The following is a 14255-nucleotide window of genomic DNA, read 5'->3' on the forward strand; positions in this document are numbered from 1 at the left end:
GTTTTGTGTTTTATATACTCCCGACAGGTCCACTCGATAGAACCACAAACTGTTTTTTCAACATCTTAGGTATAGGAAACAATTATGTAGAACGCTCATTGGTATCTTGCATAGATTCCTTACTGCAAAATACATTGAAAAAAAAAAACAAAGTTGTATTGCAACTAATTGTAGCATTTGTAGTACGTCGGAAGCAATTGAAGATCATAATAGCGGCCCCTATCGTCGAATCTTAGCGGAAATCTGTGTTTTAACTTCGCGTGTCATGTTCAGAGGTTGGCGATGAAATCTTAGTTAGTTTAGTACTTAGGAACTTAGGTCAATATAGTTCGGTAGCAGAAACATTTTTAACAATGATATTGTTAGGGACTTTGATTAGTTCCTGATTCACCAAATTATTGTTTTGCCTGATTCCTATACCGCCAGATTGTCTTTTTTAAGTAACAAACAAGTAACAAAACAATCCGATTAAACGAAATTCCGAAGAAACAAGACTCCGGCGAAACAAGAATCTGGTGAAACGGGGACTAATAGAGACTTTTCTTGCACTACTTAAAAACATGTTACACAATAAATTATTTTCTTAGCAATGTGTGTGCTGTATGTGTTGGTAACGCATACTCATACTCATTTATTCATAATATTCTTAAAATATTACATGTCAACAACAGGGAATAAATTATTTTGTATCATCAATTCAAAACATATTTGTAACATCTATAAAATTAAGAGTCAATATTACAATAACAAATATTATGTAGGTTACATTTTAATAAAATTACAATTCGAATAGAATATTTTGAGAATGAAATTGATATGATAGTACAAGGATTATTTATAAATTATTGTTTAGTGGATATGTCAATGTCGAATAATTGCGTTACAGTATAAAAACATTTTTTGGTTAGCCAATTTTTAAGTTTGTTTGAAATTATCATGATAATTATCATGAGACTTTGAAACTATAAGGGTTTTGTAGACTTCATTTTGGAACCCTAAAAAGAACAAATAATCTCACGAGTTAGCGTACCTAATAACTATGTCTCATCATCCTGAAATTTTGGGTCGAATTCGGAGATATAAATAAATATAACACAAAGGGAAATTAGTGTTCTGTGCCCTAACTTGCCCAAACACTACAAAGCAATTTTAGATCAAATGGGTTGAATTATTTATTGCGGAATAAGCTCAGGAAGGATCTATTAATGATAATCAGAAAATATCCGTTACAGCATAATATCGAAATATTGAAGCCAAGTAATTTGATAGGAATGTTTGATTTATTGATAGTTTCCGCCGATGCCGGTTTTTTACTAACTTAGAATTAAAACATAAAATTGACCAAATTACTAAGTAGCATTATGAGAAAAAATATACCTATCAAATACAGGTACAGTCAACCAATTGGAACCCTAGGCCACTGTAGAACCATGTCATAGTGACGTTATAAATCAGATTGTTAGAAATCTCTTACTACTTGTCATTTTGACATGGTTGTAGAGTGGCCTAGGGTTCCAATTGGTTGACTGTACAAGTCGATTAATGAGAGCTGGCATGAGTGGAATTAACAAAATTTAGATTGTAGGTATGAGTGACACCCGTTATACTCGTACAGTCGCAATGGAGGCACACTGACATTTTATCCCGCCAGGTGGCGCCTTTGCAAGTGCCTAGACATGTCACTGTCATTCATATGTGTGAAAGAGAGAGAAAACATATCACCTTCTCGCTCTCGCGTACGAAATTCTTTATCTGTGCAATGGACTAATAGGGTGGCGCCATCTGTCACCTTTGAGTGTGCCTCCTCATTGTCACTCAAGAGCTACCATTTTATTTATTTATTTTATTGGTTAATCACATGCATATTTTCATTCACTCATTCGTTCCATCCGCTTTTGTGAGTACCAATACCAATATTCTCTGCGTGGATTTCCTCGAAATATTTAAAAACGTTTTGAATATTCTGTGTACCTTTAAAAGACAAAAAATCTTAACCTAGGTCTTTCAAAAATTTCAACCCCTCATTTCGACGACGTATGGCGGTTGGACGGAGAATTTATTACTTATATCTAAGAGCGGTTTCGCACTACGTCCGATCCAAATCAAAAAAATAATATCCGTGGTAGCTGTAGAACTATTTGTATGGTAGTTTACGCACTGGATCCGAAGAATGACGGAAATAAATCGGATGACGGAGATCGGATGTAGTGTAGTGTGTAAATAAAGTACGGATGGTACGGATACAAATAGTTCTACGGCTAAGAAGGATTTGGATCTGATTCGGATCGGACGTGGTGCGAAACCGCTCTTACACGAACGAAACGGTTCTAAAAACAAAAAAACAGGTTTATCGACAGTTTTAAACCTAATATAAAAATAATCCACTTACTTGACCAGTCAGCATTCGACAGGCGACGACACCCAGCGACCACCAGTCCACTGCATGGCCGTAAGGCTCCCGGCTAAGTATTTCCGGGGCTGCGAACAAAGCGTGATGATCTGATGATAAATAAAGGTTAATTTATTTAAATACAGAATAGTAAATAAATAAGTATCTGAATAGAAGAGAATTGTGGTTTTAGTAATAGGCACTGCATATGTTTTTTTAGTCTTCAAAACAGTAGATGGGCAGTAGTCATGAATGATAAATAGGGGTAATTGTGTCTTGACACTATTGGCATAACCGTATGGACCCTCATAGCTACATCTTGCGCGACTTCAAGTAGGACTCGCTTGCGAGATTGCTACTCATGGTATGCTCTCTTCTATTCAGACTTACTGCGTTTTCACACTATCCCATCCGATATCGGATGTAGGACTGATCTCCCATATATCACAGGCGCCATCTTGGATTTTTTCCATTGAAATCCTTCCTACATCCGATATCGGATCGGATAATGTGAAAACGGCCTTAAGGCAACAAACATTCAAACTTCTTGTGCTCTATACAACTAGCATTCCTCCATTCACACTTAAAAAATAAATTAAAATATAAAATTACTTATCGATGGTAGGAACTTCTCGGTGTTGTGGAGCACACGAAGTCTTCCTGTTCGGGCTCCTTGGCATACACATAAACACTTCACCGTCCAGTTTGTAGCGTGCTTGTTTTTATGGATTTTTTAGGCTACTTGCCTAAAACTTTTATATCAGATGAAATGTACAGTTAGCATCAATGGTAGCGTACAAATATACCATTTAATAGTTTTCCAAATAGCGTTAAATGTAAGTTAGCGTCAAAATGTATTTCTCAGAATCTAATCGCTACAACTTTTAATGCTGACTGGACAATGAGCAATTAGGTGCGTACTACATATTTTTTACTCAAAGAGCATTGAAACACTAGATTTTACGGCCTAAAGTAGAAAGCGCCGGCACTTCAATTTCACAGAAAAAATTTTAACTTATTTAAAGCCCGTTATTCGCCATATTTCATTTTGAGTTTTAAATATAAAGCTGGTCCTGTTTGTATTGTAAGTATAGATAATAGTTTCGTATGTTACTTATCAATAGGGAACTTGACTGTACTTAAAATATGTTATACCATGCACGAAATAAGCATCAGATAATTATAAGAAAAACAGGTACAGAAGTTATTTTTAAATCCAATTTATATTTAAGAAGTCAGGCAAAAATATATAAAGTAACTGAGTTACCGTGACGTCACTCAACACGATTTCATCTTAATTCCATATCAGCACAGTCGTTCAAATAGGCTGCTTGCCTCCTAGTCAAATCAGCTTCTTTTTAAGAACTGTCAAAACGAATTTGAACGACTTGCTAATATGGAATTTATATGAAATTTAATTGAGTGACGTCACGGTCAACCACCGGTCAACTCAGTTACTTTATATACGGGGACGTAAAGACAATATTTCATTGCATGTTTGAGAAAAATACTTTTTCACCACACCAACTGGTAAAGGGGGCAAAGTAATTTCATACAAATTTTAACTTGATGTCTTATGCTGGCTGGTAGAATTTAGGTACCCATAAATGATGATTTTGAATCATAAATATTGAATAAATTGATGGATTTAATTTGATGTTTTATTGTCAGTATTTTGTTCGTGTTGGTGTGGTGAAAAGTTTTGTTTCACTCGGTGGCAAAGTTTGTTTAACCTTCGTGCCTTGAAACCCTCGCAACGCTAAATATTCCACTTTTTGAACCACTCGCTACGCTCGCGGTTCAATATTGGCACGTGCGGTTAAACAACTACTACTTTGCCCCCTTGTAAAACAAATAACTATTATTTTAACTACAGTCAAGTTCCCTTCAAGAACTATCAAAACGAATGTTTTGATAGTTCATAAAAAGAAGCTGATTTGACTGGAAGGCAAGTAGCCTGTGGTTGATTTGTCAAATCTGTGATCGTGAATGACACTTTATATATAGGAAATAGTTGAGTTTTAACATTAGAAAATAATACAAAACATAATACTTCATTGTTTATTCATATATTTATATATAAATTATCACAAGACTAAGATTTCAGCTTATTTTGAACTTACACATCACAACATATACCTCCCGTGTCGCCTTCTTATATAATCTATTATGTAACAGCCGTCATGTATTCAGCTTCTCTTCAGACATATATAATCTTTCAAATAAGGCCATAGCAAGTTACAATGTGCAGAAAACTGGCGTTCTTAAGGAATAGTACATTGTGCAACAAGGGGAGGAACTTGAATATTACTAACGAGAGTAAGTTAAATTTAAAGACTCGAGTTTGTAATATTCATACTCCCCGAGTTACACACAATGCTTTTCATCACACTTGCAATATAAAAATATGTAAAAAGATAAAAAAAAAGTAAAATACGGTACTAGAAATTTCATAACTCCCTTGGAAGAAATATTTTTCTATAACTCACGCTCCGCCTGCGTGCAAAATCACATTTAGTGTGCGAGTGTGATGAAAGTCTATGCAAATATGATTTCGTACATTGACCTTTGATATCTCTATTACTCACTGAAAATTATTCGTAGCATACGCGCAACTTTTGCGAAAGTAACAGCGATAAGTAATAAGGGGTGAATGTACGAAATTATACGTGTTGGATTATTTTCCTTTATTTTGTGCTTTAAAGAATGTAAACAAAGAAAATAAATACTATCCCCCTTATTCATAAACGTACTCTAAAGTTATCAAGCCGATAAAGTTCGTTTGTCCCTTTCTGACGTATTGGTGTGATAGAAAGGGACAAACGAACTTTATCGGCTTGATAACTTTAGAATACGTTTATGAATAAGGGGGTATATCTGTCCAATGATATAATAAATACAAATGGATTTTAGTCTTTTTACTTAATTTTCTTGTTAACATTCTTTAAAACTCCTTAACTCTTTTGACTATACTGCAGATAGTCAGATAGTTACTTTGAACTATTGGAGCATGGTTTCACGTAAGTACCTCCACAAACGCGCCTTTTCCATAAGAACGACACAAATGACTATTTACAATGTGCTCCACACTTCCAGCTTTTGAATGAGGCACGCAATCGAATAAAATATATTGTCTTATCACCAATATTGTAAATAATATACAAGGTACTCCCTGATATGAAATATGAATGCCGTGAGTGGCTAAAAGTGGAGTGACTTACGATGCATAGTGAGTGGCCCCATGTTGAGGGCCTATATATCCCTACTTCTAACATCACCCTCGAGGATATTCGAGAAATAGAGGAGCACATATAGAATTATCGAATTTGGGTTTTTGCGGTATACACCCTTCCCATTCCTTTTAAAATCTAATTCAATGAAATAAAATGTTAGAAACAGTGTATTGATTTAAACTGGACTAAATAATAATATAAATGTAAGTGTTTACGCGATTAAGTCCCGTTTAGTTTTAAAATTATTAGAAAGAGTCCTTTAGAGACTTCATTTTTAATATTATCAAAGAGATTTTGATGTCACTGATTCTCGCCTGCGAGCTATGGACACCGCGCGAATAAAAGTACATTGACCAAATTACTATGTAACGTATGTCACTCTCACATCAGTGCGTCAGTTCATTCAGTAAAAATAAGTGTCCATCGACCTCCAGAAGAAAAGTTTCAAGGTATGTACAGCCTCATCTTTGGTGACAAAGTTATATAGTGATAAATATAGATAAATAGATAGGTACTATATCCAATCGAGATGCAAACACGCCTAAGCTAGTCACAAAATGAGGTAGGAGAGTAAACAATCAGAAATTCGTGGATGGACTCGCAACGCCCTTGAATGACCTCCGAATAATGGAAACAAAAACCATTGTTTGGCAAAATCAGGTAGTGTTCGTCAACGTTTTATTCGTTCTGCGGGCCTATTTGTCCATTAACCTCATACTAGGAAATTCATTGAAATGGCAACTCTATAGTTATATTAATCAGGTTCAAATACGAAAATTTAGGATACCTCGAGTTGTGTGGAGTTTTCCACAAAATCGCATTTATAAATGTATTTAAAATGATGTGTTCCTCTCATGATTACATACTTTTGCAGTACTAAAGACGTGTTATAGAGTGAGAGTGAATGAGAGTAGCCTTTATAAAGTGGCATAGTAAAATCTATGGAAGTCAAATAATAAGATTTGGAAATACCTGCACCTCTAGTTATAAATATAAAAATAGATTAAGAGAGTTGCGTAAGCTTCTTTTATTTTGTAATTATTACGCGATATAGGCGACTACAATAGGCCCGCTGATTCAAATTTAGAATTTTACCCAATTTCCATGTGGAGCCTAAAACACCTTCATTTCGAAAGCTACAGATTAAATTCAAAAGAACTATAACGACGTAAACTAAAAGGGAAAACTTTTTAACTTAAGACAACAACACAAAATTGCAAACTAATACATCTACTATTCTTATTTCTATGAGACGTTTCATGCACCTTTATCTAAGCTATCGTTAAAACTACACACCCACACAGACGATCACTGTGAGACGTACATCTAGATCTCTAACGTACCTTAATATAACTCGGTTCATAATATAATTCAATGAGAAAATCTACTTGATCTGTACATTGTCTTACAACTGTAGTTATATTATTATACACAGTGTGCACTGACATATCTAAGAATACATATATTTAAAGTTCTCGACAATGGCTCAATAAGTATAAATCTAAATTACTTTCCACATATAAAATAATTCCGAAATATGTTTTTTTATTCATAAATTTTCTTTTTCGTTAGCTATATCACAAAAGCTTCTATTTTAATATAAAAATACACACGAAATAGTCAAATGACTTTACTAAATTAGACTGAGCGAGTACCACTCAGCGATACATCTAAGCGTCCTACAATAGCAAACACTATACACAGACTGCCACCAAATAGATACATACTTACTTAATATTTTATCGTGCACTTCCACTGGTGTCGCGGGTTAAGAAACATACCTACCCCATAAAACTATATTAATTGCAACAATTGTTTCTTCGTGTTAATAACTAGACAACTAACTATTGTAACTTCTACAGTGCACAATGAACGTGAATCCTCCGAAGCGAGCTCATATGTAAACGATACGCGAACCTTAAATAAATCATATAAATGAGTGGACACATCAACCAGCCTTCTGAGTCATAGCTCTGAAAAAATTACAACTAAATTTACTTACTAAGACTTAAAGACATAGCTTTCATATAAGCGTAAGAATGACGATACTTTTGCTTCACTCCACCACATTTGTAATTAATCTTCTTTCAAAAATCGTTTGAAAAGAATAGATAGCAAAAGTATAGTTATTATTAATTACAAACAAAACTATTTACAGACGTAGAGCCGTGTTGGTAATGAATAAAATAAGTGCGACGCGGCGCTACGCTCCAAACAAACTCTAGTTACGACAAATAATAACTGTGCGACCAAAAACATTTACATAAGTACAATCTATAATTTGTTATATTGCTGCGTATATCAAGGATTATTATGTATGTCAAGATTAAAAAAAAACATTACACTTTCCTTATTACATAGAATAAAACATGAATTACTTAATTACATTTATAATTGTCATAATTATTTACAATTTACATGTCCAATTAAAATTTTGATGTACAATATAATATTTATATAAAGCGGAATAGCGAATATTTATCACACATCGATTTAGAAATAGCCGAAAAATAGGGAATCTAGGCATCGGTGTTCTATTTTATATACCCTCTTGATACACTTTGACCAGTCTATTGCTACGCTGACTTCAAGCGCGTCAGGGCAGTTTAAAACCTGCATTTTTGTTACCCAGGCCTTTAAACTTGTAGGTCATTTTACACTTTGAACAGAGGGCATGTTTTGTGCAAACATGTTATAGATAATAGAGAGACAGACATCACAACGAAAGCGTGTCTCGTATCAGTTTGCGGACAGTGTTGCCCACCGTGAGCGGCGGCGCGCCGGACAAGTTATAGTGGATCTTGAACAGGTACGGCTGGATGTCGGGGTACGAGGTGTCGAAGATGAGGTCCGCGTCGGAGCGGCTCGGCATCTTGGGCACGTACTCGTGCCGGTTGATGATCTCCGTGATGAAGACGATCTTGTCCTGCAGCATCTCGACGACGCCCTCGTGCTGCGCGCGCATGTCGTGCTCGGAGCGCGCCTCGGCCAGCTCGCAGTACACGGTCCACACCTCCCAGGGGACACATTCGGGTTGGAACGGCCAGCGCGCGCGACGCTTTTGGAAAAACTCTAAGCTGATTGAGCCGCGAGGAGTGGCAGTGTTTTCGGCGCCGCGGAGCAAGTCGGAAAAGTCGGATATCTCGCGTTTGACGTTCCTCCCGAGCGCCTCCGACTCGCAGCAGACGTAGGTGAAGTCGATAAAGTCGCAGTCGACGTCGACATAGCTGACGGTGCGGATGGAGTAGCTCTCCTCGTTGTTGTAGGTGAACTTGCCGCTGGAGCGGTGGAACAGCACGGTGTGGAAGATGCTGGCGACCACCTCGTCCACCTGCCGACCCTCCATGGACAGCTCGAACGCGATGCTCCGAGCATTCATCTCGGGGTCACTGACCTCCGACTGACATAATCACGAGCACGCCTCGCTACTGGCGACCGAGGGAGGTTGTGGGGTAAGATTTGACCCGAGTGGAGCACTGATCCATTTCACTATTAAAATAGGTATTGAGTCAAGTCCCACGCTGAAATGGAAAATGACCGCTTTAGTCGGTGCCGTCTAGACCTAAGTTACATATGTATAGGAAGTAGTTTTTTTAACCGAGAGTTTGCCTAAACGTTATTGGCAAAAATTCTCTTGGGACCGTGACACGAAAATACGAAATGAACTTATAATGCCGTATTAGCCAAAGACGTTGTTTATCTACTTCATTAGTGGCATCCACTGCCTATGCTTGGATTTATTATAAACTCACCCATGTACTGCAGCGTGCCGCAGAGGGTGGTGGTCCGGGCGCCGAGGGACAGCCACTTGGAAAGGCCGAAGTCGATGAGCTTGATGTGGTGGTTGCTGTCGAGGAGGATGTTCTCCGGTTTCAGGTCGCGGTAGATCACGCCGGCGTTGTGGAGGAAATCTGGAATGAGGTATTTATAAGATACTGGCTGAGATTATAAAAATCTTAGGACTATTTTTGCTTCGTCATGGGCGCTGCGTACCGTCAGATGGATGACATATGTAACCTAATTTATCTTTATTTTATAATTCCAAGGTGTGTAACGATAAATTTGGACACTTTGCCTGTTGCGAATATTGAATGCTGACCGTGAATTCCTACGAAATGTAACCATACGTAACTAAACTAAAAGATCTACCTTAGGGCCAGTTGCATCAACCTCAGATAACAGACACATCAACGTCATGCAGCAAAAGTCTATGGTGATTTCCATACAAAAAAAATACGAACGCGAAATTCGGTAGCAGCCGGTTTGGTGCAACCGACAACCGACCCTTAATATCTAATACTTGTCCAAAATGGACATCAGTTTCGATCTTTTACGAAACCTTAAAGCCATATTTTATCTGACAATTTCGATCCCTGGGATTCAAGGGGTTAATCCAATAACGAAAATAGGTACTTACCTATAGCTATGGCAATCTCGGCAACGAAGATCTTGACGAGCTCCTCAGGGAACACCCTGTATCGGTCCAGCAAAGCCAACAGCTCCCCGCACGGAATGTATTCTGAAACTGAAAACAAATCATTTTAATACTTGATTATCACCTTTCAAGTAGGTAACTGACTCGTGAAAAATGTCTTAGGACTTCTTGTTGTTGTGTTGGGATGGCAGACTTTTATATCAAAACTAGCTTTCGCCCGCGGCTTCGCTTGCGTTAAAGTCGAAAATTGCGGAATGCTCCATACAAACTTCCACCCCCCAATTTTAGAGTAGTGGAGGGTTAGAAAGAGACAAAAAGTAGCCTATGTCACACTCAATCCATTCGACTATCTCCACTTAAAAAATCACGACAATTCGTCGCTCCGTTTTGCCGTGAAAGACGGACTAACAACAAACACCAACACTTTCCCATTTATAATATTAGTACGGATTTGCACACTATCGAAGTGCTTTTAAATTTAAATAAGCCATATATTTTTTTGCAATCCGACCGGCGGTGAGGAATGCTCTGCGAGGTGAAACCCTTTAGAAAGAAATTGCAAAAAAAAACACACTGCCAGTGCCAGTGAGAGGAAATATATTCCTGTTAACATCAAATGGAATAAAGATTTAAAATTTCTGCCAGAGCATTCAATGTTTTTCGTATTAAACCATAGGCATCGGATAAAGTTATACTCGCTTTCCACAAGTGTTGGGCATTATAAAGCAGTTATATTTATTAGCAAAGTTTCCATAACGTGAGATAAACTTGAATGAATAATTACATAGTACGTATCCGACAGCAAAGTATTAACCTGAAGTGACCTAATTATTTGAGCAAATAAACAGTAACGCCGACGTCTCGCCGCGACGCGAACGATAAGGAAATGCCCGATAACGCACATTAGAATTATCGAGACCACCTTTAAACACTTATCACGAGTAGAAGTAGTTTAATAGGACAAGCAATCCAGTAGTTTAAGTTCAGAGGCATTTCCCACGGGAAACGGGGAATCCCAACATTTTTGTAGGTCAACCATTTTGTGTCAGACAAATTTTTGCCTTTTTGGACCGATTGGATCTCGGGTCTAAGAGCAACTTGTATGGAGACTATATGCCAACTGTCCGCCAACAACAACTTCAGTTTAGAAGCAGTGTAGTTGGACTGCAGTCCGCCTGTATCTGTCTTTAAAATAAATAGTTTATGAGCAACAGAGTTGATTTTATTATGTATCCTACTGTCGTCTTCTCAATTCACAACATCTAGAACAAAATATTTTCAAGTCTTATCACGACAGTAAATATTGTTACGCGTGTCTGAGAGAACCTTGTTCCAACAGTGCAGTATTTCTTGCAAGTAAATACTCATTATAAACAAATGTTATCAAACTTAAGTGTATGTCAACAGTATCAATTGACAGTTGACACAAACCTCCCTTGGCCTGGATGCAAATATTGTTGATAAACTATCCTGTCATTAGAATCCTCACTTGACGACACGACTTATTTTACTGAATACAGTCGAGTTTATTAACATATTTTAACGAAAAAAACTTAACGTTAAATAAACGCTTGACATGTTCCGATCCGAGGTTTTTCTCTTAGCAACAACGACTAGAAAATAGAGCATAAACGATTGGATGGAAGTATTTTGAGACTGTACGTAGTAGAGTAAGATCCCCTCCTATCCTCCCCTCCTTTGTAGCCGGTGAATTGATATGAGTGGTTCTTGGATCCACTCACGAATGGATAGTTTTATATTTAGAATTTATTAAAATTGTTTAACAACTTCTGTAAAGACTGGAGTACTTATTAATCCATACTAATGTTGTAAATGGGAAAGTGTGTGTGTCTGTTTGTTGGTCCGTTCACGGCAAAACGCGTCCGCGGAGGGACGAATTGACGTGATTTTTTAAGTGGAGATAGTTGAAGGGATGGAGAGTGACATAGGCTCCATTGTCTCTTTCTAACGCGAGCGAAGCCGCGGACAAAGGCTAGTTTTATAATAAATTAAAAGAGTACAAGATTTACAATTATTTCGCAATTTAGACGATGTTCCTATTGCAATTTCTTAGACTCTTAACATCCCCTCACCCATTTTCAACTCGTTCTGCTTAGTCTTAAAACCAGTATTACTTTGACCTATAATTACGCATAATTATTACAAGTCTCGAGGTCTTATAACTGCGAGGTCAATATATGTTTTACGAATAGGTAGGGCAGCGGGCGATCCTGGTATAATTAGAACGAGATAACTTAATCATTCACGACGCGAATGACTATCACTGGGACAGAATGAGCCGACCACGTGGAGTTTACGCGCAATACCGCACGTAGGAATCAATCGATGTGTTACCTTACTTCATTATATTAAGGTGTACAATATTCAAACGAATTCAGACATAACATGAAGCGCTCAAGTAGCTTGTAAATATGTAAACATGGACTTGCAAATAACAGAACATCAAGATGTCATCGATGACTAGAGAGTGAAATCACAGGTTTGTTTAATTCGTCATAATTCATAACTAAGAATAATTTCAGGGAGCCAAAGCCGAACAGAATCTTCCACACTAAGCCAGTAATTGCAGACTTGCACTATCATTACCTCATATCTACATAAAGTATTGACCCAAAGAACTGACCTCTGCAATCAGTGAGTAATCCTTCCTCGCGTCTCGGAGTTTCAGATATGACAGATAACGAAAACGTGTCGGTGTGAAGGAAGTTTAATCACATACGATAGTCGTAAATGAAAGGGGCTAATGCATGTCGTGTCACATACAGTAAAATATATCTCGGACTGGCTTCTTTACCACATGACAATAGAAACATTAGAAACACACAGCAAAATCACAGCATGTAGTTTTAGGGTCATGCAGCTCAGAAACTACGGACGCATGAAATACACGCCAGTATTTCACACAAAAACGTGTTAAAATACCAACGTCGAGCCCAAATCGACTCAGGTATTTCAGTTTTCAGGCATTTCTACCTATAAATACAACCTGTTGATATTGAATTCCGTTAACTTTAAAGAAAATATTCTTTAGTTCAAATACAATAAATTTCTCTAAGAAACTAGGATTTGTTAGACCTGTACCCCAAAAGCATAAAATTGTTGTAGTAATTCACCGAATCGCATTTCACCTTGAATGAAAAAGATATCACTAGATTTTTTTACTTGACGCACTTTTTCGTGTAGCTTTTGACATTAGTAGAATTAAATTGTAGTATTACATTTTTTGTATAGTATGTTACCGTAGACGCATTTCGCCGTGATCGACTTTTTCGCGTAGCTTTTGACATTAGTATAATTAAATTGTAGAATTAAATTTTTTGTGTAGTATGTTACCGTAGACGCATTTCGCCGCGATCGATGTTTGTTTGGGACTCTAATTAAATTGAAACGTTAATTTACGTTTAATACGTTTTCTGTTGTGTTTTAGTTTAAGTAGTAACAAAGCAGATTTGTATTAGTTTAAGAAGATAATTAGGTTTTGTAACAGGCGGTAAAGGGGGTGATGTTGTTCCCTTTACCGAGCGCAGACTAATTGGGTTGAGGGTCCCAATAAGTCGACACTCTTATAAGATGGTGAGGGTTCAGGCCTGGCTTAACAGAACAACAACAACGATTCCAATTGGATTTATTTAGACAACACAAGAGTTACACGCAAGTTTACACAAATAGTCTTATACAATGTAGTCTAGTAACACTAAGTAACACGAATGCCGTGAGTGATATATCTAGCACTGTACACTGTTGCTTTCACTGAACTTCACTTTGACTATGGACGCGACGGTAGCGGGTGTACCGAAAAGAGGTGACGTGACGAGACGTACTCCGAACCGGGCTCACGCCTTGCTAGTAGAAGACTCTCCGTGTGTGATCGGAATTGCGACCTTACGCCAAACGCAGGGGTTTACGCAATGTGTGATCGGAACGGGCTTTCTCCGTACTTAGCAAGGAGCTAGCTTAGGCCTAGAGTAAGGTCCTAGTTAGGAGCAGACTGGGATGTCAACTGACTTGGGATGTGTCCCGGCGGGCTTTTATGCCACCCGACGGCGTGGGTGAAAGCGACGCTTCCTTCCTTCCTGCGGCGTGGCGTCACCCCGCGTGGAGGGGGTGTTACGGGAGTAACGGGACGCTGGACCCGCGCATCTGCAGTGGCCGGCCATCGCAATGTAGAAACAATGGT

At 37.8% G+C, this 14255-nt stretch overlaps 2 protein-coding genes across 2 annotated transcripts in view; both read right to left on the reverse strand.

Moving 5' to 3' along the window:
• Window positions 1–14255, reverse strand: part of LOC125230703 (serine/threonine-protein kinase S6KL) — a 94096-nt gene that overhangs the window by 69638 nt on the left and 10203 nt on the right. The window contains exons 5-7 of the mRNA XM_048135960.1: window positions 10040–10147; window positions 9375–9533; window positions 2390–2478 (exon numbers count right to left, since the gene is read on the reverse strand). Of these exons, the coding sequence (XP_047991917.1) occupies window positions 2390–2478; window positions 9375–9533; window positions 10040–10147 (356 nt within the window). The remainder of the gene's footprint in view (window positions 1–2389; window positions 2479–9374; window positions 9534–10039; window positions 10148–14255) is intronic.
• On the reverse strand, window positions 7997–9137 carry LOC125230705 (autophagy-related protein 101). Its single transcript, XM_048135962.1, has one exon. It carries the CDS (start codon window positions 8999–9001, stop codon window positions 8339–8341), a length of 663 nt encoding a protein of 220 aa, XP_047991919.1. The 5' UTR covers window positions 9002–9137; the 3' UTR covers window positions 7997–8338.

The sequence above is a fragment of the Leguminivora glycinivorella genome, chromosome 10 (genome assembly GCF_023078275.1).
Source record: "Leguminivora glycinivorella isolate SPB_JAAS2020 chromosome 10, LegGlyc_1.1, whole genome shotgun sequence".
NCBI lineage: Eukaryota > Metazoa > Arthropoda > Insecta > Lepidoptera > Tortricidae > Leguminivora > Leguminivora glycinivorella.

Bases quoted from the DNA above. Each gene is read 5' to 3' on its own strand.
- LOC125230705 (XM_048135962.1), bottom strand. From the start codon at position 9,001: ATGAATGCTCGGAGCATCGCGTTCGAGCTGTCCATGGAGGGTCGGCAG.